We start from the raw sequence: 22,330 nt of genomic DNA, 5'->3' as shown, positions 1-22,330 counted from the left end.
ACTTCCATCTTAATGGCTCACTATACATATCCTCACTTTTGCCATCAAGCTATGTAAAAACGGATTCATTTATTTTTTTAAAGTTAGTATGTTCATTTTCTACCCAATACATTACAGTGGTCTAACAGGGATTGAGTATGAAGGACTAACAATTGAGGGGCAGACAATTGGGAACAATCCCCAAAATGATCATTGACTTAATTGCAGATGTATAGACCTAAACTAGCACCTTCTGGGCCTCTCACCAGACTGGTGAGGGGATTCAGCCGCTGAACCCCCAGATGTTTTAGGCCTATGAACTGTTTCTATCGTGGGGCCTCTCAGCACACTCTCAGGGTGCAGATTTTCTATCTAACACCCCTCTCCTGATAGCTGCTACCACACAGCCCAACCCCTGGAATGAGTGCTGACCCCTCAGTCTCCCCCATAACTTAAACACAACCTCTCTCAGAACTCCAGCCATGTGGGTATACTGGGCCTACAGTTTACCTCTTCAAGGGGCATGCGATCAGCATTAACGTAACACACAAACAGATTTTGTACAGCATTCTAAAACCACAGTCTTTTTCTTAACAGCATGAAAAAAAATACACAGATCTATACAAAAATAAACACTATACACATTTCTCTGCTTCAGTTCCCTCACCACTTTCTGAGCATTCTTTGTGCTGGGGTCAGGACCCTCTTGAGCCACCTAGGCCCCTTCTGCTGCAGCATATGGGTTGTCTTCTCAAATATGGAGCCTTCTCTCCTCAGCTAGCCTTCTCTGGTCTTGGCTGGTCCATCCCTTTCCTCTCTCCTGCCCAAAACTTCTTGTATGGTTCCCTCAGGGCTGGTCTACACTACATAGTTAGGTCAACATACGGCAGCTTATGTTGACCTAAGTTATGTCACTGTAAACTACAGCCTTCTTCCCACCAATGTAAGTGCCCTAGTACATCAACATAACAACTCCACCTCCATGAGAAGCATAAGGCTTATGCCTGCATAATTAGGGCAATGCAGTGTGTACTGGCTAGCTTGTCAATTTCACAGAAGAAGTGTGAAATTGACAAGAAAGCCAGGCAGCTAAAGCCCAGCTGTCCTCCGCTCCCCTGGAGGACTGGGTGGCTGGACCCTGCTAGGAACCAGGGTAAAAAGCCTGAGCAGCCTCCCCACCCGCTCCCTATCAGGAGCCGGACCACCTTGTCAATTTCATGGGTCAGTGAACAGGGGGGCAAGAAGCCCTGGGTGGCTTCCCCCACTCCCGGCATGGAACAGGGGAAGGTATGGGGCTCTCAGCTCCCCACACTGCACCTCTTAGGTCAGTTGAAGTGCTCCTGGTGAGGGGTCACATCACTGACCCAAGGAGGGTAGCGTGGACATGCAGCACCACAGTAATTACTGCAGTGGCTGTAAGTCGACCTATATTAGGTCGACTTAGGTTTGTAGTGCAGACATACCGTCAGGGTATGTCTACAAAGGCAAGTTTCTGCACCACAAGTTATACCACTTTTATTAAAACGCTGGAATTAAACAGCTGTTGCGTGTCCACACTGTGCTCCTTGTGACACTGCAGCACATCCATATTAGCAGCTCTTGCAACGGCAAAGACAGCAGTGCATTGTGGTAACTATCCACTGTGCAACTGGCTGCAGGGTGCTTTGGGAAGGGTTTGCAATGCCTCATGGGGCAGGCACCATGTCACATGACGCAGGTGTGACGGTGTACCCATAAGGCTTTATGGGGAGGGGGTGCTTATAAATGTATGTATGACATAACTGGAATATGTTTTGTGCTGCCTGTGCCAGGTAACATATCTCCGTAAAGGTTACGGTCTACTATATCTATTCATCCTATTTGTACATATATATATATCATTTTCTACTTGAGGTTAAGAATATGGGCTGTATGCTTGCTTGGTTTCTAAGTAAGCTTTGGGAGGCATTTGGTCAGCTTCTTTAGGAAGGAATTCGCCAGGTTAAGTACCTGATCAGGAAACACTTGGGGAACAATGCATCTTGGAATGCTCCAATCCACATAAGAAGTCTTCCTGGAGACATGCAAGATACCATGTGGACAATGGCTTCAGCCTGTAAAGACTGAGTCATGCAGGGACATGTGACTTGCCCAGGTGACTCCAGAACTCCATCTTGGAGCTGGACTTTGCATAGGAGGGAGGAGGGAGGTCTCCACCCACAAGAGAGAGTCTATTTAAACCTGGGGGAGACCCCTCCATTTGGTCTTCAGCTGGCTAAAGAAGGAGCCTCTCCACCCCCCCAGGATACTTGAAAGAAACTGAAACAAAAGACAGTGACTACAGGGGTTGTGAGAGATTGCTGGACCCAGGCTAAAGGGAGATTAGCCTGTAAAAGGGAGCACTCGGGAACTGGTGAGGAACTTATCTGTATTTAGTTTGATTAGACATAGATTTGCGCATTTTATTTTACTTTACTTGGTGACTTACTTTGTTCTGTCTGTTACTACTTTGAACCACTTAAATCCTACTGTCTGTATTTAATAAAATCACTCTTTATTTAGTAATTCACTCAGAGTATGTATTAATACCTGGGGGAGCAAACAGCTGTGCATATCTCTCTATCAGTGTTATAGAGGGCGAACAATTTATGAGTTTGCCTTGCATAAGCTTTATGCAGGGTAAAACAGATTTATCTGGGTTTAGACCCCATTGGGAGTTGGGCATCTGAGTGCTAAAGACAAGCACACTCCTGTGAGCTGTTTTTGGGTAAACTTGCAGCTTTAGGACAAGTGATTCAGACCCTGGGCCTGTGTTGGAGCCGGACAGGAGTGGCTGGCTCAGCAAGACAGGGTGCTGGAATCCTGAGCTGGCAGGGAAAACAGAAGCAGGGGTAGTCTTTGCACATCGGGTGGCAGCTCCCAAGGGGGTTTCTGTGATCCAACCCGTCACAGCAGGTTTCCCAACCCCATTGTTCCATGGCCATCCTACTACATTGCTAGCTGCTTTTCAATGGAAGGGGGGGAGAGAATGTGTGACAGGGAGTGTGTGTGGGTGTGGGTGGAATGGGGGAAGAGAGACAGTGTGTTGGGGGACAGAGTGTGTCAGCATGTTGTCTTGTAAGTTCAGACAGCAGCAGGAAGCAACCAGTCCTGAAGCAGGGGGAAACCCTGACATCAGCCCCCGCCTCCCTCCCTGGGCTCTCAGCACAGCACAGCACACCCCCCGTGTTCAACAGCTCGAGCATTCCATTTTAATGGTTTGCTTTGTGTCCCGGAGCAGATTAGCACAGCATGCAAAGGCCTCCAGAAACAGCACTTTGAAAGGGAAGGGGGTGCATGTCTCCAGGGCAGCTGAGTTCAAAACAATGAGCAAAGTGGTCACTTGAGGCATTATGGGACAGCTCCAGAGGCCAATTACAGGGCAGAAAGCAATCAAGTGTCTACACTGGGAATAGAGCTCTGGAGCCTCTGCACAAAAACCCTTACGACTCTCGTCAAGGTGGGGTTTTTTTTTTGCAGCGCTGCAGCTGAGGAGTTTCTGCGCACAAAGTGGCTTGGCAGTGTGTACACGTCTGCAGTTTGAGCGCAAAAAGCTGCCTTACTGCACAGAAACTTGCTAGTGTAGACAAGCCCTCAATCTTTCCACTCTGCAGTTTTTAGAAGGCTAGCCTCAGTAACTTGGCTTCTTTGTCCTTCCCTTTTGGGATTTTTACATCCTTCAAATGAAGAATGTTGGAGAAAACTGGCTTCCCCTAGGATGCAGTTACTTTTTGTTCTCCCCAGGTAAGGCCTGCTCACATGCTGATAGTCCTTAACAATAGGCTACTTTCCCTTGTCTAGGAAGGGCTTGCCTAAAGACTGGTCAGCAATGGTGGATACACAGATCTAGAGGCATTCCATGATACAGCAATCATCATAGTAACAGCTTCTTAATATCAACTAGAATTTATAGATTGTACAGACAGATTACCCAAATCATCACAGCAACCTTTAAAAGTCTGGTGTTACAAAGCTGTATGCACTAATCTAAGGCAAACAGCAAGAGTGTAGTTAAAGATATGTTGTAGAACAATAACTGAGAATTAGCATTTTTCACAGTAAAACCAGACCACATGGAAGGAAATGGGTTCATCTGTTTCAACCATCTGTTAGAGGTTAGAAGACTGATACCGCCAAGAAAACTGTTAGTTCCTCCAGGAGAGATGGCAATGATTGTTTAAGGTCTTAGGGCTTGTCTACACTTACATTTTATAGCACTCTAACTTGCTGGCTCAGGGGTGTGAAAAATCACCCCGAGCGCAGCAAGTCTGAGCGCTTTAAAGCGCTAGTGTAGACAGGCTCCGAGCGCTGGGAGCCGCGCTCCGAGCACGCGGAGCTAATCCCCTTGTGGAGGTACTTGCACTTCAAAGCGCTGCTGCGGGAGCGTTCCCACGGCAGCACTTTGAAGTTTCCAGTGTAGACATACCCTTAGAGTTACTTTGAACGGAGATAGTGTTATTGTCATGAAATTCCTATAATCAGTGCTGGCCTTCCTTTTGGCACTCAGTTCTTGAGTGGAGTGGAAGAACTCCTGAGCCTTAGAGCTGAGCCAAAGAACTTGTAAGCAGCTTTTCTGTCACTCGTTACTGCCAGTTTCATTAGTTCTGATTTTGCACACAGACTCAACTCCCTCGTTGCAAGTTATATCCCTGGGCCATGGATAAGATTTTGGAATTTCATAGAAAAACATCTTAAACTTTTAGAGGGAAGAGTAATGAAAGGGCTTTGGCCCTCTCAAGGAATTCTTGTTGCATTCAATTAACAGTAACGTAACCAGATGCTAGAGATGATAATAAATTTACAAATGCAACTACTACTCATATACAGATAACCTGAAAAGAATTTTCAATAGGCCAATATAGGAGCCCTTAAAACTGACAACCTGAACACTGCCTAGGACAGGGGTAGGCAACCTTTCAGAAGTGGTGTGCCAAGTTCACTGTAATTTAAGGTTTCGCATGCCGGTAATACATTTTAACGTTTTTAAAAGGTCTCTCTCTATAAATGTATATTATATAAATAAACTATTGTTGTATTTAAAGTAAATAAGGTTTTTAAAATATTTAAGAAGCTTCATTTAAAATTAAATTAAAATTCAGATCTTATCAGTTTAGTGTGATCCTTGCTCTCGCTTTTCCTTGCTGAATTTTCCAATGTGGGCTATAGCAGGGGGTGACTGAAGAGCGCTGGGTCGAGGCCAGGAGCAGAGCCCTGGGCTGGCTGCCGGTACCCCAGGCTGGTAGTGGGCTGAGCGGGGCCGGCGGCCGGAACCCCAGACCAGCAGCAGGATGAGCCGCTCAGCCCACCGCCGGCTCCGCTCAGTCTGGTGCTGGTCTGGGGTTCCAGCAGGGGTGAAAGTAACTTAAATTTCTTACAGGTACTGTCATATTGCAACCCCCCTCGGGGGGAGGAGCTCAGGGGCTGGGAATGTGTGGGTGTGGGGGGGAGCACTCAGGGCAGGGGGTTGGGGGGCGGGGATGTGGATGATGCAGGTGTCAGGACTGGGAGCAAGGGGGGTGCAGGAGTCAGAGTTGAGTGGCATGAGGGGCTCAGGGCAGGGGTGTATGTGTAGGGGGGAAGTCCTGGTGGGGCTGGGGGGCTTGGGGCTGGCCTGGGACAGTCCCGGTTGCAGCCAGGTTACCTGGATGGTGGATGGGTCCCTGCCCCACGCTGTTCCTGTTCCTGCCAAGGGAGCTGTAGGCCAGCTGTGTAGGGGCACTGCATCTGCAGGCAAATGGGGGACGGCGGCAGAAGACTCCCTGGCCTGCCGCTCCCTTCCCCTTCCCCCCAAGGGGCCGCAGCTGTGCACGCCGCAGGGACAGCACGTGCCTGTAGTGCCCTGGTATCCAGCCAGTGGCGAGAGAGGGGCAGCAGGACAGGCTGGGACCCTGACACGTCCACCAGGACTCCCGCTGGCCCCTTTCACTTGCCTGACTGCCTGCTGCTTAATCCGGTGCATGGGGCCGCCAGCGCCAGCCTGCAGGAGAGTTCCAGCAGCCAGCAGGACCCCAGCTGGGAGCGCCCCAGCATCGGCCAGCCTCGTTTAGCCCCGTGCACGCTCCACCTTACTTTCACTTCTAGGTTCCGGCTGCCGGCCCTAATGTCAAAGTAGTAGGTCAACGCAATGTCAGTGTAGACACTGCATTGCTTATGTTGACTGTTACTGACTTTCAGTAGCCTTCCCACAATGCCCCGCACTGACAGTACAATTGATACAAGTGCTCCAGGTGAGGACGTGCACCGCCAACACAAGGAGCAAGATGTAGACATGCACAAGCTACGTAATTACTGTGGCATCTTTATGCCAATGTAAAGTTGACTTAATTTTGTAGTGTAGACAAGCCCACAAAAACAGGTGAGAGCAAGGGAAAGAACTCAAGAGGGAAGACAGAAAGGCTCCTCCCCTTCTCCTAACATTCCTCTAGACTCTAGAGAATAGTACCTAAGGAGTTCTAGAGAGAGCAATACGGTGTTTGAAGAACTGCTGGTTGGAATGTTAGCTAATGAAAATTCCATGGCAGTTGTAGCAGCTGAAATGAGAGAGGACAGACAGCTCGAGGAAGAAAGCACTGAAGATGAACTCCAGCATCAAGCTTCCTACTTTACTCTCCCAGAGCTAACCCATGAGATGCAGGGTGGAGGGTAGAAGTGTGGTTGGATGGAAATGATAAACTTTAAAACATACTTTTTCAAAATGTGACTGAACAATGTATCACATTTATACACTTAAGATTTACACTGCTGCATACACAGTAGCTATTCACCTGTCATATTCTTTTAGGGAGTGTGGGAAAGGAGACCCATGGCTTCTACAGCAGCGTATCAACAAGATCATATACCAGAATGGTTGCATGTGCTCAACACATACAAACAATATTTGCATAAAAACAAGTTGCAAATCTAATTAAACTGAAATCTCCTTTCAAGATAGATTTACATTTTAGGGTGATCTGAGTAACAAGTAAAAGTGATTTTTTTTTTTTAAATGTGATGAATTTTTACTTAATGTCACTATAATGTTAGATATTTTCTTTAAAAACTATTTTCCGGTAAGACTATCAAAATTATATGCTCCTTCAAAACATGTTTTAAAATACTTTCACCAGTTATTAATTTTTAAAAGAGCTGATGTATTATTTACTCAGATATACTGTTCCACCGCTACTCCTGCAATAGAAATCGCAATATTTATATGCTATTATGTGAATAATATTTTCTTCCATCTGTAATTGATGGATTCATGTGTAACTCATGCTACTCTAATAACTTTATAATCGTGTCTAAGTTTGTCATTTGGCAAGCAGCTGCCAGGCCTACCCTCTTTATGACTCATCTTTGATTCTGCTGATTGGTTCACCATCACCCACTGGTGAATTATAATCAACACAGAATGTTGTTAAATAGTTAAATACAAATACGTATATTAAGGGTTCTAATAATACTGAAAAAGCCAGGGAACAGATTTGAGTCATTCTACCCTGCTAGTAGAACATGCTTTTGGGGGGACAGGGGAGAGGTTGAGGGTTCTGATGAGAGAATACTCTTTTCCAGAGAGTGTGTTGTGTCTAAATTTTGTAGACAGATTTTTAATATTATATACAAACAAACATTAATATATGTAGAATCCAACATTAAATTATATATATTAATGTTATTCTAAGCATTGTTTCAGAAATTTAGTAAGAACCCCTTAAATACGGAGGGCATTCAAACAATTTAACCTGCACTGATGCAGATTCTAAAATGGCTGCTGAAAAGCACATTTCAAAAAGCTAAGGTCCTAGCTGATGTCACTGGCATCTTGCTGATTAAAATTAGATTACATTATCAAGACACTAGACCTATATTTGGACTGTTTTTTAAATAAGGGAAATTACTTGACAGCTTTTCAAAATGATAAATACGGCCTTATCTATACTGACTAAGTTATAAAACAGCAACTTATTTTCTTCACTTTCCTTTGGAAAAACTCTACAAGTTGATCTTCAGCTCTTTGATGTAGCAGGCTGCCTAAAGAAGGACTTTATTTTAAATGCTCTGCAGTGACACTTTTAAAGTTAATATTTGTTCAAGAAGTAAAACTATTTGTGATTACAAGCTAGCCTCCAGCCACTTCAAGGAAGCCTCTTGAGGATTTTGAGAGGAACACCTCCATACACCAACCTGCAGGACTGAAAGGAAAGGAGATGAAATTCCATTCCTCCACAAAACTGAACTTTTAGCAAGCAAATATTAGAGAGTTCTTGGTATAAGCTCATTTGTTGAGATACCAGAATCGAGTGTGGGGATGGTAGAGGGTACCATTAGATATAAAAAGCTGATAGCAATGTATTTGATAATAACTCCTATAAACAGATACAAGGATAGCTGTTATCTAGTTGTAAGAAATTGTTAAATTATTTGGAAGGGCAATAGAGAAGACTGGAGACTTCTGTAACCATAGTGCAACCAATCTCAGTTTACCCTTGCTTCTGGTATACAGCAGGTAGAGTTCTTGAACCTAACCTACAATTATTTTCTTGTAGTGAATATCAGGTACAAAGTAGCAATTTCCAAAAGCCAACTTCACCACACACTTTGCCATTTATAATTGGAAGTGTTTAGCCTGAGAGCTTGATTAGGAAGTTACCAGTGAATCAGGGTGGATTTAAAAAATTGATTGAAAAAAAATGTTTTTAATGGATTTTATTTAAATCAAATGTTTTATTTAAATTAAATATTTTTATTTAAAAAATAAACCTATTTAAACTAATTTTTAAATTAGGACAATCTATATTAAGGCCTAGTTTATAATCAATTAAAAACAATTCAATATTACTTTTTAATTTAATCAGTACATGTTTGCTGCCAAATTTTAAAGACAGTTCACCCACTGAATTGGTGGAAGTCCCTGGCTAAGCACCTGGAGCCAGTGTTTGCTGAAGTGCTAAACCAGCTTTTGACAGCAGCAAGCTTCTTCTGCAGGTGCAGAGAGAATATTTTCTTCATTTCAATCTACTGAACTAGTTCATTTCAAAGACTAGTTCATTCAAAATTGAGAAATCAATTGGGAGTTGAAAAAGCAGGAAGGTTTGTTTTCCTCTCCAAGCTATGAATAAAAATGAGGTGGGAGAGGAGAAGATCTGGCTAATTCTAAAATCCTGAAGGACACAGTGACCAGAAACAATCAGTTCAATTCATGAACTACAGAGAATACGTCATTTATTTAATAAATCAGTTACTCTTATATGAAAGACATGTTTTGATATTCTACAGGTTAGCAATAGGCACACTCCAAGCCTCGAGCCCACCAAGCTTCAACCTGGAATATACAGCCACTAGTCCCCTGCACAATCACTGTGTTCACAGATTTGCTCCTTCCAGAGAAACAGTATACCCTAGCTCACCAGGTCTACCATAGATCTCCGCTCTGCTTAACATATAGAATTTAGGTATGTTTATAGTGAAATCTAGTGTCAGTTTATTTAACAAGGAATAGAGATTCAAGTAAAAGTATTGGAAACAAATGGTAACAAAATAAAATCATAAGATGCTTTCTTGAGTCTAGACTTAATTAACAAGATACTATCCTGTCTAACCAAGTACTAGTCATGCAAATCCCTGAAGCATTTTACAGCGACTTTGTCTGTGACCCTTTTTTCATGAGACAAACATGCTGTCTGTGTCTTCTCAGTGAAAGAGCCAGTGTGTTGCTTGTCATCCCAAGATATATGAAAACAATCCTTTGTCTTTATTCATAAACAGGGACACACACCTCTCTCCCCATTGTTTGTTTCATCCTGTAGATTTCCTTTCTCGCAATCTCTTATTTTGCCGGTGGCTCATGCAAATAGGCATACATTGTGAGGCAAATGATACACAAAATGACAAGACACAGAGATAGGTGTCTGTTACCTTGGAAATATTCCTTTCAGATAGGGAGTATGTCACCTCCTGGAGATCTGCCCTAATGCCAAGACCTTAAGAACACAATTTTCAGTATAGATACATAACTCCTTAAAGATTATCCTTCCATATATGTCGCAAGGACTATGATGACCAGTGGGCTACTGGCTCTCAGTAGAGCTCTCACACGACGACACCCTTCAGAGAAGTATCATGCATATATCTGATCCAGGCAATTCCTATAAAGCCCTATGCACTCCTTGTGCCCTGTGTCAATTGGCACCAAGGGATCCTTGGATCACACCCTCCAGTTGTACACTTTCTGGCTTAATCATTTGGAAAAAAGAATAAGTAGGTGTGCAAAATTTGTATTAAATAAATTGAAGACAAAGAAATGACAGAGAAAACAGAGAAAACTTCAAAAAGGTCACATACATAGAGATCTAGGACTATATTGAATAGAACTAAATACTGTGCACTGCTCCTAGTAGTTGCTTAATAGCTAAGAACTGTAAATAAATACAATTTATTTATTACTATTCAATATCAAGTCATCCAACTTACACTAGTCAAGTAACAAAGCCTCATTTCAGATAGTGTACTCAAATGTTGTTGCTTTATTATATCACTACTTGGCAAAAGCCAACAGTTTAAATTAGTATTTCATTTTACTTTGAAGGCCTGCTCTTGTAGTCCAGTCTGTCTTGTATATGTTAACAACAGCGAATAGAAAATATTAGCAGTTTTTAACCACTGCATCTGGCAAAGCATACTGCTATACCTGTGCTACCCTTTACTTAAATTTTAGGACAAAGCAACTTACTCTGTTTAAGACAGCAGAAAGAACAGATTTGCCTTTTCAAGCAAAAACTACTTCAGAAGGCAGGTGGGATCTAAGCTGGTAGACCAATTTCAAAGGGAAATGCTACTTTTCACTCCTTGCAGACAGTTGTTCTCAAAATATTTCAGGGGTGGCTGGACTTCTTGAAACATCAACTGTTACTTAAGTTAAATACTGAACTCTTTTTCACATAAAGGATTACTTTTTTTTAAAGTGACATTTAAAATTTAAGGTAACATATCAGAATAGCAGTCTGTTCATTTCTGAGCAACTGGGACACATCTTCAGTGGCTGAAGGACTGGCATCAGTCCTCAGCACACCTGAACCACACACATATAACCTAAGAATAATGGGTCTCATTGCTTAATTCTTGCACAGGTACAGTATTTTTTTTTTTTTTTTTAGTGACTATTATGAAGATCTCTGGTTCCTATGCAAGTGGTTATTATATAACCAGATAATGGCATAGAGAGTACACTTATAAAGTTTGCGGATGATACGAAGCTGGGAGAGGTTGCAAGTGCTTTGGAGGATTAGATTAAAATTCAAAATGATCTGGACAAACTGGAGAAATGGTCTGAAGTAAACAGGACAAAATTCAATAAGGACAAATGCAAAGTACTCCACTTACGAAGGAACAATGGGAAATGACTGCCTAGGAAGGAGTACTGCAGAAAGGAATCTGGGGGCCATAGTGGATCACAAGCTAAATATGAGTGAACAGTGTAACACTGTTGCAAAAAAAGCAAACATCATTTTGGGATGCATTAGCAGGAGTGTTCTAAGCAAGACACGAAAGTAATTCTTCTGCTCTACTCCACACTGATTAGGCCCCAACTGGAATAGTTCTGGGCACCACATTTCAGGGAAGATGTGAACAAATTGGAGACCGTCCAAAGAAGAGCAACAAAACTGATTAGAGGTCTAGAAAACAAGACCTCTGAGGGGATATTGAAAAAATTGGATTTGTTTAGTCTGGAGACTGAGAGGGGACATGATAACCTTTTCCAAGGATATAAAAAGTTGTTACAAAGGGTACGTCTATACTTACCTCCGGGTCCGGCGGTAAGCAATCGATCTTCTGGGATCGATTTATTGCGTCTTGTCTAGACGCGATAAATCGATCCCGGAAGTGCTCGCCGTCGACGCCGGTACTTCTGCTCCGCGAGAGGAGTACGCGGAGTCGACGGGGGAGCCTGCCTGCCGCGTGTGGACCCGCAGTAAGTTCGAACTAAGATACTTCGACTTCAGCTATGTTATTCACATAGCTGAAGTTGCGTATCTTAGTTCGAAGTGGGGGGTTAGTGTGGACCAGGCCAAAGAGAAGGGAGAAAAATTGTTCTCCTTAACCTCTGAGGATAAAACAAGAAGCAATGAGCTTAAATTGCAGCAAGAGAAGTTTAGGTTGGACATTAGGGAAAACTTCCTGTCAGGCTAATTAAGCACTGGAATAAATTGCCTAGGGACGTTGTGGAATCTCCATCATTGGAGATTTTAAACTCTAGGAATGGTCTAAATCAGGGGTGACAAACGTTTTGGCCTGAGGGCCACATCTGGGAATAGAAATTGTATAGTGGGCCATGAATGCGCACAAAATTGGGGTTGGGATGTGGGAGGGGGTGAGGGCTTTGGGGTGTGGGCTGGGGATAAGGAGTTTGGGGTGTAGTAGGGTGCTCTGGGATGGGACCAAGGGGTTCAGAGGATCAGGGCTGGGGCAGAGGGTTGGGGCATGGAGAGAGGCTCGGGGTGCAGGTTCAGAGCAGCACTTATCTCAAGCGGCTCCCAGAACCAGTGGCATGTCCCTTCTCCGGCTCCTATGTGGAGGTACGGCTAAGCGGCCCTGCACACTGCCCCATCTGCAGGTACCGCCCCTGCAGCTCCCATTGGAGTGCTGAAGGGGGCCATTAGAGCATGTAGGAGCCAGAGCGGGGCCATGCCGCAGATTCTGGGAGCCACGTGGAGCGGCCCCCGACCCTGCGCCCTGGCTGGAGCGCCAGAGCAGGGCCAAGCCGCACGGTACGGCCCTCAACCCAGCGCCCTGGCTGGAGCGCCGAAGCAGGGCCGAGCCGCATGGTGTGGCCCCCAACCCAGCACACTGGCTGGAGCGCCGGATCAGAGCAAGCCCCAGACCCCACTCTCCAGAGGGAGCGTGCGGCCCGGCTTAAAACGACTCACGGGCCGTAGTTTGCCCACACCTGCTCTAGGCAGCAGAAAATTCTCAGAATACCTGTAAGTAACAAATTTGTTGAGTAAGAGGTGCCATTTTTACATAGTCACTTTTCAAAGCAGAAGAGCTCTAACTGCACATGCTATGTTTTGATTCAAATCTGTGACCAAAAGAGAGGCCAGTGTGTGCTCTCTTTGGTCATTTTGGTCCCAACTCCCCCTTGTACCACTGCCCTTCCCACAGAAGCAGCTGTCTTGCTTCTAACTCTCCCTAGAGGGCCTCATACAAGTCTCACTGCTTAACAACAGTGTTGTCTCTTTCTGGCCCAGTACTGAGTTTTTCTACATGGGAAACCCCTAGTACAATGCTGCTCACTGAGATCACAAAGCCTGGAAAGATGGACCCTGGCACTTCCCTCCTTTTGAGCAGCTGCACTGCAGTACAAAGGAACCACGGAGCTTTAATTTTGGGGAATCTCCATGGCCTATGTTATACAGGAGCTCAGACTAGATGATCACAATGGTCCCTTCTGGCCTACAAATCAATGAACCTGCCAGACAAAGGAAAGCACTTAAACTTACACAATAATGACTCTTTGGATCAGGAGCGGATTTACCATGAAACAAACCGTGCAGTGGCACAGGGCCCCCAACAACAGGGGGGCCCCCAAAATGCAAGATAAATATCTGACAACCTTCCCGCGAGTCGCGCCCGGCGGCGCAGCAGGGCTCAGGCAGGCAGGCTGCCTGCATGCCGTGGCCAGTGGCCCCACGCCACTCCCAGAAGCGGACAGCTGCTGGCACGTCTCTGCATGCTCCCTGCCCGCTCTGCCTCCCTCCCTATGCACCGCTTCATTCCCAGAAGCGGCCAGCATGTCCCTGCAGCTCTTGGGGGGGGGGGGGTGTCTCTGCGCACTGCCCCCGCCCCAAGCGCAGGCTCCACAGCTCCCATTGGCCGGGAACTGTGGCCAATGGAGCTGCAGGGGCAGTGCCTGCGGGCAGCAGCTCACGGAGACCCACTGCTTTACAACACTAACCTATTATGTCACCTGTTCATGAGGTGACAATTCCAATAGTACTAAAGTTGGAATAGCTTATAAAAATAAGGCACAAAGGAACCAGCATATTTAACAATACAGTTCTCACAGTATTAGTTACAAAGGGATGGAAGCCATCACCTCTGAAATTTGTCAATTAAGATCAATTACACAACTTCCTGTCGCAACAAAATTGTTTCTAGTCAGATAGAAGTCACGTAAACAAAATAAATCTATCTATGCATATCTTGTAATTTTAAATAAGATTTTCAAAAGACAATTAAATTAGATGTTTTAACAGACTGGCAGACAATTCACAGATCGAAATCTATTGAACTCATAAGATGTACTACAATTCATCTTACTACAAAACTTTTTTTTTTTTTATATAAAGTCATGTAATTGGTAAAGCAAAAACAAAGGCACAAGTTAAAAGTGCTTTCCCCCCCAACAAATCAGTATATGGAGAGACTAGAAATGGATTCTATCTGGTTACAAACATTTAATAATGTTAAAAATTAAGTTTTCAAACAAGATGAAATCTACATAGGTAAGACTTCTCTTCCTCTTTCGCTATTGTAAACACGAGATTTTTTTAAATAATGACATGCTCTGGGGTAATGATGTTCTGATGACTCAATCTCTAGGTGGTTAAAATAACCTAGAAATACTGAGTCATATAGGCAGCAGCAGCATCTGAGCAAATCGTCATACAGGACCCAATCTTTTCTTCCATGTACGTCAACTGGAGTTTTGCTAATGACTTCAATGACATTAAGATCAGGTCCATTAAAAAACAAAAACAACGAAAACAAACTCATGTAGGCAATTGCTAAAATGTGAGGGAAGCCATGTATCATTTGACTGCAGGAAGTTTATAAAGAAAAACAGCTAGAAATAAATTAAGAAACCAGTGGGTCATGCACTTCAGGCATGACACCAAACTGACTTATTTTTATATGGTACTGTTTAAGTCCACATTTGTTTTTCTCATTGTATGGGTGGATTGTGGGTTTTTTAGGATAAATTTGCATTCTTACCCAAAAAATCTTGACATTTTTATAGCTGTTAACATCTTGGCATTTCTTGGCATTGCCTAATCCTGCAAATCCTTACTCACATTAGTAAACCCACTGATTTCAATTGACTACTTGTTGAATAAGGGTGCACAGGAGCAAGCCCTTTGTTTGCAAATACAGCTTACAGCATTGTGTTCTCATTTCTTGTATTAAGTGTTGCTTCACTGAAGTCCCAAAGGGTGGAGAGTGCTGAAAGAAGCAGGAAATGGTTTATATGATAACTCTCTTCCAACTAACAATGCTATTAAGACACAATTAATATTTTGTTGAATACTCCTCCATGAGAAATCAATTTCAATAGCTAAGATGGTCTTTAAAAGATTTATTTTTTTCTGTACAGAACAGACTGTTTTAGAGCACTTCATTTAGTTCATTTGTTCAGAGATGCTTCTCAGTTTTGGTTTGAATTAATCTCGACAAACCCAAAGGGGAGTTCACTTCTGCACACAAGACAGCAAAGAGAACTAGTTCTACTTTGGTTTGTCACTAAGGATACAGCTGAGAACACGTCAAAACTTACCCTTTTCAGCAAACCTAGCAGTGAAAAAACTCAAACTGAAAGGAAATTAAGGAATTAGAATTTTTAAAAAATAAGGGTGCAGATAGGGAGGATAAAGCTTTACTTCTAAATTTTGGAGACCCTCTCTCTGTCCTCCTTAAAAATGCATTTATTTTGTTTGCAAGTATTAAAAATATGCCAGTTAACACTTTTTTTTTTTTTAAGAACCAAAATGTACTATGTGTCCTAAAAAGTTTCTTCCTAAGACACCTCTTAACATATGAAAAAAAGGCCCAATCCTGCAAACAGATCCACACAGGTGGATCCTTAGCCCACAGAGTCCCATTGACTAAAATGGGATTCCATGCTGGGGTAAAGGTCTGCCTGTACAGATCTCCCTAAAGAATTGGGCCCCAAACTGGCAACTAAGGATCTGATCCTGCAAAAGCTTATTAACAAGTGTCTTTGCTCATGCAAGTAGTGCCATTGACGCATTGACTCCCATGGGACTAACAGAATCAACCAGGCTGACCTTAAATTTCAAGTTAAAATCCAGATCTTACATTAGTAGCACACAAGCACAGTGTACTTGACATATTGGATCCTCTTATTATAGCCTTATTTTTCCTGCTGGAAGAGTGACTTAGCAAATTCCAACCTAGACCTCCCAAGGAAAGGAATTATCTATTAAATAATATACATCTCTAAAAACATGTTGAGCCTGAGACCACATTCTTTAGAAATTAGCATGCAGCTTCTTGGTGTTTCCAGCACCCCACAACTGAATGAAGCTCAAATGTGACAAATGATATAATACAAGTGAAAATACAACATTGCAAATAATGAGAAAAACGGTTGGGTCAATTACCTCCAAGAAATCAGGTAGGCAAATGCAGAAAGAGTCTGAAGTGTCTTTTCTGAAAGGGTATCATAGAAGCAAACCTAGTTTTTTTTTTAATAGAAATAAGCTTTACAAGTATTAATTTAGCCTCCCTGCACATCTGTGAATTAGGGAAGTGTTCTCCCCTCCATTTATACACAGGAGAACTGAGGAACGGAGAAGTTAAACACCAACATTTTCTAAAATGTCCACTAATTTTGGATGCCTCAAACTTTAATTACCCGCTCTGATATACCTGGGGGCCTGATTTTCAGAGGTGCTAAGTAACCGTAAGTTCATTTAAGTCGATGAAAGGTGCTGGCCCTGAATGGAAATCAGGATCTACTGATCTCAAGTTAAGCACCCAAAAACTGGGGAATCCAAAAATCAGTGAACAATTCTGAAAATGTTGGCCTATGTGACTTGCCCAAAGTCAGAAAGAAAACTCAGGGCTGAGTCAGGAATACCCTAGTCCTCTATCAGTATTGCATCCCAACACTGGACCATACCTCCTCTCTACAAACATGTCACTCAGTTTGGAAGTATGCTTAAAAGGTCACAGCCACAAAATGCAGATTTTTTTTTTTTTACTCCCCTCCTGCATTTCTTATTATTTCAGTAGGAAGCTGGCAATTGCTTGAGGGGGCTCAGAGAAGAGCCACGAAAATGATAAATGGATTGGAAAACAAGCCTTATCTAGAAATACTGTATTGAGCTCCTTGAGTCTATTTCACTCATCAAAGACAATGTCAAGGGATAATTTGATCACAGTCTAAGTACCCACAGGGGAAAAGGAATTTGACAATACAGGGCTCCTCGATCTAGCAGACTAAGGTATAACATGATCTAATGGGTTGGAAGTTAAAACTAGACAATTCAGACTCAAATTTTTTAAGAGTGAGGGTACTTATCCATTGAAATAACTTCAAGGGTTGTGGTCGATTTTCCATCGCTGGAAATCTTTAAATCAATATTGGATGTTTTTCGAAAAGATATGCTCTAACTCAAACAAGAATTAATTCACGGAAGTTCTGTGGCCTGTGGTATGCAGGAGGTCAGACTAGCTGATCACAATGGTCCCTTCTGGCCTTTGAATCTATGTATATAGTGGTTAAACTGTTATTAAACTATGAGAAATAAATATCCAAGATCAACAACCTTAGTCTAGGATTCTGTTCTACAGCTTTTTTTTGCATGTGCATTTCCAACATTTGGCATGTTTCTCATCGGAGTCAGCTATTTCAGAAGGGCTGGGATTAAAAATAAATACAATCCTATTTCATTGCTATGGTAAATTATTATTGGCTAACTTTCTGAACACTGCATATTGACGTTCAAACAGTCTTCTTGAACCAACCATTAAAAAGAAAAATATAAACAGTTCAATCGCTTCTACAAGGATCACAGTTGACAATTAAACAAGTTTACCAAATTTAACCCTAAATAGCTGCATCTCAGAGGTAGGTGATGCATGCCATACAACAAACTTAACAGAAGATAAATTTGGCACCACTCTAATATATACCGGTAAATTAAGTTTCTATCAAAACAAAAAAACAAGTCTTTAATTTGCAAATAATGAAGATTAAAATCAGGAAATAATATGCAACAAACAATTTTTCCCAGAAATAAAGAATGAAAAATAATTGCTGCTCTTCTGCCCACAATATAATTTTTAGTTAAATCAGGGATAGCATAATCTGAACAAGTTATAAACTGGGAAGCTATTTAAAGAAAAACAGAGTGTTCAGGTCTCCACATTTATACAATTAAATTGCTCTTCTTTTCAGGCACAGAATCAACAGTGGTCCTTCATATCCTCCTTTCAATACAGTGCAGGTCCTATTCCATATTGAAATAGGCACCATTTGAACTGATTATCACAATTGCAGAAGTACATATATGCCAAAAGTAATGCAGTTTTCCTTTTAACAACCACAAGTAATAGAAGTGTTGTGGGTGTCCTTGCACACCCACTTGCATACAGAGTGTTATCACAAATTAGTTCAAACTAACAATATTAAAACCCAGCCCAATCCAACAACAACATTCTAAACCAGGGGTGGCCAACCTGTGGCTCCGGAGCCACATGCGGCTCCTTGTATAGGCACCGACTCCGGGGCTGGAGCTACAGGCGCCAACTTTCCAATATGGGGGTTCTCACTGCTCAACCCCTGGCTCTGCCACAGGCCCTGCGCCCCCATTCCACTCCTTCCCGCCCCCTCCCCTGAGCCTGCCATGCCCTCGCTCCTCCTCCTCTCCCCCAGAGCCTCCTGCACGCCATGAAACAGCTGATCAGGAGATGCGGGGAGGGAGAGGGAGGTGCTGATCAGCAGGGCTACCGGTGGGCAGGTGGCACTGGGAGTGGGGCGGGGGAGCTGATGGCGGGGGGGGGGGGGCTGCTGACATATTACAGTGGCTCTTTGGAAATGTATATTGGTAAATTCTGGCTCCTTCTCAGGCTCAGGTTGGCCACCCCTGTTCTAAACCTCTGATACATATAAACTCCAATTTTAGGTGTAACGATAAATTTTCAAAGCAGCTATCTGACTTGGGATTTCGGCTTCTTATCTAAAGAATACTGTGCATCTATTTATACAATACTATGAATACACTAAACTGGATATCTACAAGATACAGAATTTGTCAACTATTAAGACATACAGAATCATATACTATCACTATTCTATGTGGACAGGGTCTACTAGTAACAAAATGGAACTTTCTAAGATGCAGAACTAGTTTATGGAACCAGTTGTGTCTCAAAAGCTTTGTTTCGAACATTGTGACATGTCATAATAAGTACAACACACATTTTCTTTAAAGGTACTTTGGAGTTTAAAAAGTTAACAAAATAAAAAACTACAAGCCAGACAACATACCTTTTAATTAAAACAGCATAATCTTTTATATTCAGCTAAGTTAGCAAATAAATACTGTAGATAACTTAGACTGGTTCCAGATATGCAAAGTCCAATTAATATATTAGTTTTCTAATAATGTTCAGAAACAGAGCAAAATAATTTAGTGTCATACTTTTTAGAAACCATATACACTACTACAAATCAAAATCAGACCACAGAACTCCTAACACTGATAATTCACATGCTACAAAATCACATAGCAGCAGGAAAGCCGTATTTTATATGATCTACAAAAAACAGATTATTCAGAAGATTACATAAAACAAATATGCATCAGTTCTTTGAAGAGCAACTGTGGAATACATGTGGCCTAGCTATTAGTGGTACTCTTGTTTTATAAAGCAGAACACACACACATGCACCACTAGAAGAGAATAAATGAATTTATCCCACTGCAATCAAACTGACTGGAAAAGACACCACCTATATTTGGCCATTATCGGGTGTATAAACCTACTACCCCATACACAGAAAACAAGCACTACTTCTAGGCAAATATACATAACCACAGCTGAGGAAGAGTTCCACTGAGCAACTGAGTCTTGTGTCTGATCTTTTTGTAATGCAAATCATTGTATCAAATACTAAGGCTATGTCTACACTTAAAGTACTGCAGCTGCACCACTGCAGTGCTTCTTGTCTAAACCAAGGCTTAGGTCACCTTAACTATGTCTCTCTCGGGATCTGAACACCCCTGAGTAAGGTAGCTGGGTTGACCTAAGTCTCAGGTGTAGGCCAGACCTAAGATCATAGTCATTTTCCTTCCTGCTTGAATTCTGAGTACTGTATAGAAAAATACAGGACAAAATGCAAAGTTGAATGACATTCAAATCTCTAGAGTTTGGTTCCGTAAGGACTTTTTCAAGGGCGCTGAGCAGTCACAACTGTCACTAAAGTCAACAGGAGCTGCAGGAGCTCAGCAACTCCGAAAAGTAAAGGCCCAGATACTTCTGCTTGCACAGCTGTGAAATTAAATGGACAATCTAAGGTACTTCAGCCCCCAAACATTTATTTCTTTGTTTTACAAAACCTAATATGAACAGAAACGTGTCCATGCCACTGCTTTGAAATTTAAATGAAAATTTTGCTTTGATTTAAAAACACTCCCATAATGTTCCCAACTAAACCATGCTATGCATCCGAAGAAGTGAGGTTTTTACTCACGAAAGCTTATGCCCAAATAAATCTGTTAGTCTTTAAGGTGCCACCAGACTCCTTGTTGTTTCAACTAAACCATGCCACTATTGGCCATATCAGGACTCAGGAGAACCAAAGCGAAACAAGACACACAAGTGAAACTTACCAAGCTATCACCACTGTTCAGGCAGCGTAAAATGCCCATGCCCACATTATAAATAGCGATACACATTTTAATTCTTCCAGCTATTATTAGTAACCCAGGTTAGGAAGCTGCGGTTGTGGGTATCCGGCGGCGGCGACGGGGGGGGGGGGTGTTTAAACGAGGTGCTCTTGGGTTTTGTAACTCGGGGTGTCTCTTCTGATCTGTTGGTTACAAGTCACCCAGGCACTGTGCCCCTGGCCTGACGTGGGCAGCTGAGACGATACCGCAGCATGTGGGGGCAAGTGAAACAACACAAAGAGCGGGTGGAAAAAAACTTTTCCCTGGAAAACTTTGTGACGCTGGAAACTCCTTTCCCCTCCTGCCTGGCCCAGGAGCGCTGGTCCGTGGGTGGGTCTAGGGCCCAAGCGAGGCACAATCACACGGGCCGGGGGTGGCTCCTGGAGCTCCCGGCCCTGGCGGTTACACGGGGAGGACAGCAGAGCCCAGCCCGTCTCCCCAGCCCCGAGGTGCCGGGGGGGTCTCATCCCCACAACGCCCCGGGGCCTGCGCTCCGCCCCAGCCCCTTTCTCCCTACCCCCTGGCCTGGCCCGGGGGCAGAGAAACACCAGCCTCCCCCACCCCAACCGCGGGTCTCCTGGGACTCACCCCGAGAGGGGGGCGCCCGACCCCGCTCCCCACCCCGCGGCTCCGGGCACGAAGCCGGCTCGGGTAGGGGGTGGGCGCGGCGGCCCCTTACCTTGGTGGCCATGGTGCTGCTGGCGCGGGGCTCCCGCCGCGCGTCTCCCCTGCCCCGCGACGGGCCCGGCTCCGCTGCTACTGGGCCGCGGGCTGGGCGGCGGCTGCTCCGAGCCGCCCAGTCACAAGTCCCGCCACCGCCCCCTCTGGCTGCCGGGGCGGTTTGGCTGCTCAGCAGAAACCCGCCGCGCTGAGCGGGCAGGAGCTAATGTAGCGCCAGGCTGTGTCCCGGCCCCTCCCCGCTCCCCCTCTTCCCTTCCCGCTCGCTCGCTCGCTCCTCTGATCGTGCTCTCTTCCCTTCTCTCTGTGCCGGGCCGCCCCCCGCTTCGTCCTCGACCCACATTTCTTCCCCGCACTATTACCCCCCCCACACACACACACACACACGCTGTTGTTTGCACTGTTGTAGCCTCTTGTTTCTTTGTGAGGATAGATTATTGGAATCAGAAAGCCGGTGAGCTGCATTCTGCTCACTTACATAGGTGTAAATTCGGAGTTACTCCGGATTTACACCAGCATAACTGATGACAGCATCTGGCCCTGAATGTTCAGACTTACTTCAGCTCTCCTCACCCATTTGCTGGAAGATTCGGTCCTTGGGTGATTAACATTCTTAGGCAGTTTGTACAATCCCTCTAGCCATTAAAATCTCACTTTGGGGGAGAGGGGTCTGCATCCTCCTCATTCAACTTTTTGCTTCAGCCCTTAATGTACTGGAGGGATCTCCACTGGTAGATTCACTTGACACAGCTGGTATATTTACCTTCCTACCAAAAAAATACCACTAATGCAAAAGTGAATGCATTTTAATCAACCATTCCCACTGCCAAATATTTATTTAAAATGCAAATAAAATAACATTTTACTGTCTGGGTTTATTTGGGGGGTGGGGGGTTGCTTTTTCTATGAAAGTCAATATCTTCCATTCAGTCTTGGAACAGTAATTTCAGAAAACTGGGCCACAAGGAAATGAATCTACTATC

General features: G+C 43.7%; 1 protein-coding gene across 1 annotated transcript in view; it reads right to left on the bottom strand.

Annotated features, from left to right (window-relative positions):
• Window positions 1-21,398, bottom strand: part of SNX9 (sorting nexin 9) — a 107,136-nt gene extending 85,738 nt beyond the window's left edge. Inside the window, exon 1 of the mRNA XM_065401051.1 lies at window positions 21,349-21,398. Within this exon, the coding sequence (XP_065257123.1) occupies window positions 21,349-21,360 (12 nt within the window). The 5' untranslated portion in view covers window positions 21,361-21,398. The remainder of the gene's footprint in view (window positions 1-21,348) is intronic.
• Between the last annotated feature and the right edge of the window lie 932 nt (window positions 21,399-22,330).

The sequence above is a fragment of the Emys orbicularis genome, chromosome 3 (assembly GCF_028017835.1).
Source record: "Emys orbicularis isolate rEmyOrb1 chromosome 3, rEmyOrb1.hap1, whole genome shotgun sequence".
NCBI classification, from domain to species: Eukaryota; Metazoa; Chordata; order Testudines; family Emydidae; genus Emys; species Emys orbicularis.
The sequence above is the reverse complement of the archived record's forward strand: the minus strand, read 5'-3'. Positions and strand labels throughout refer to the sequence as shown.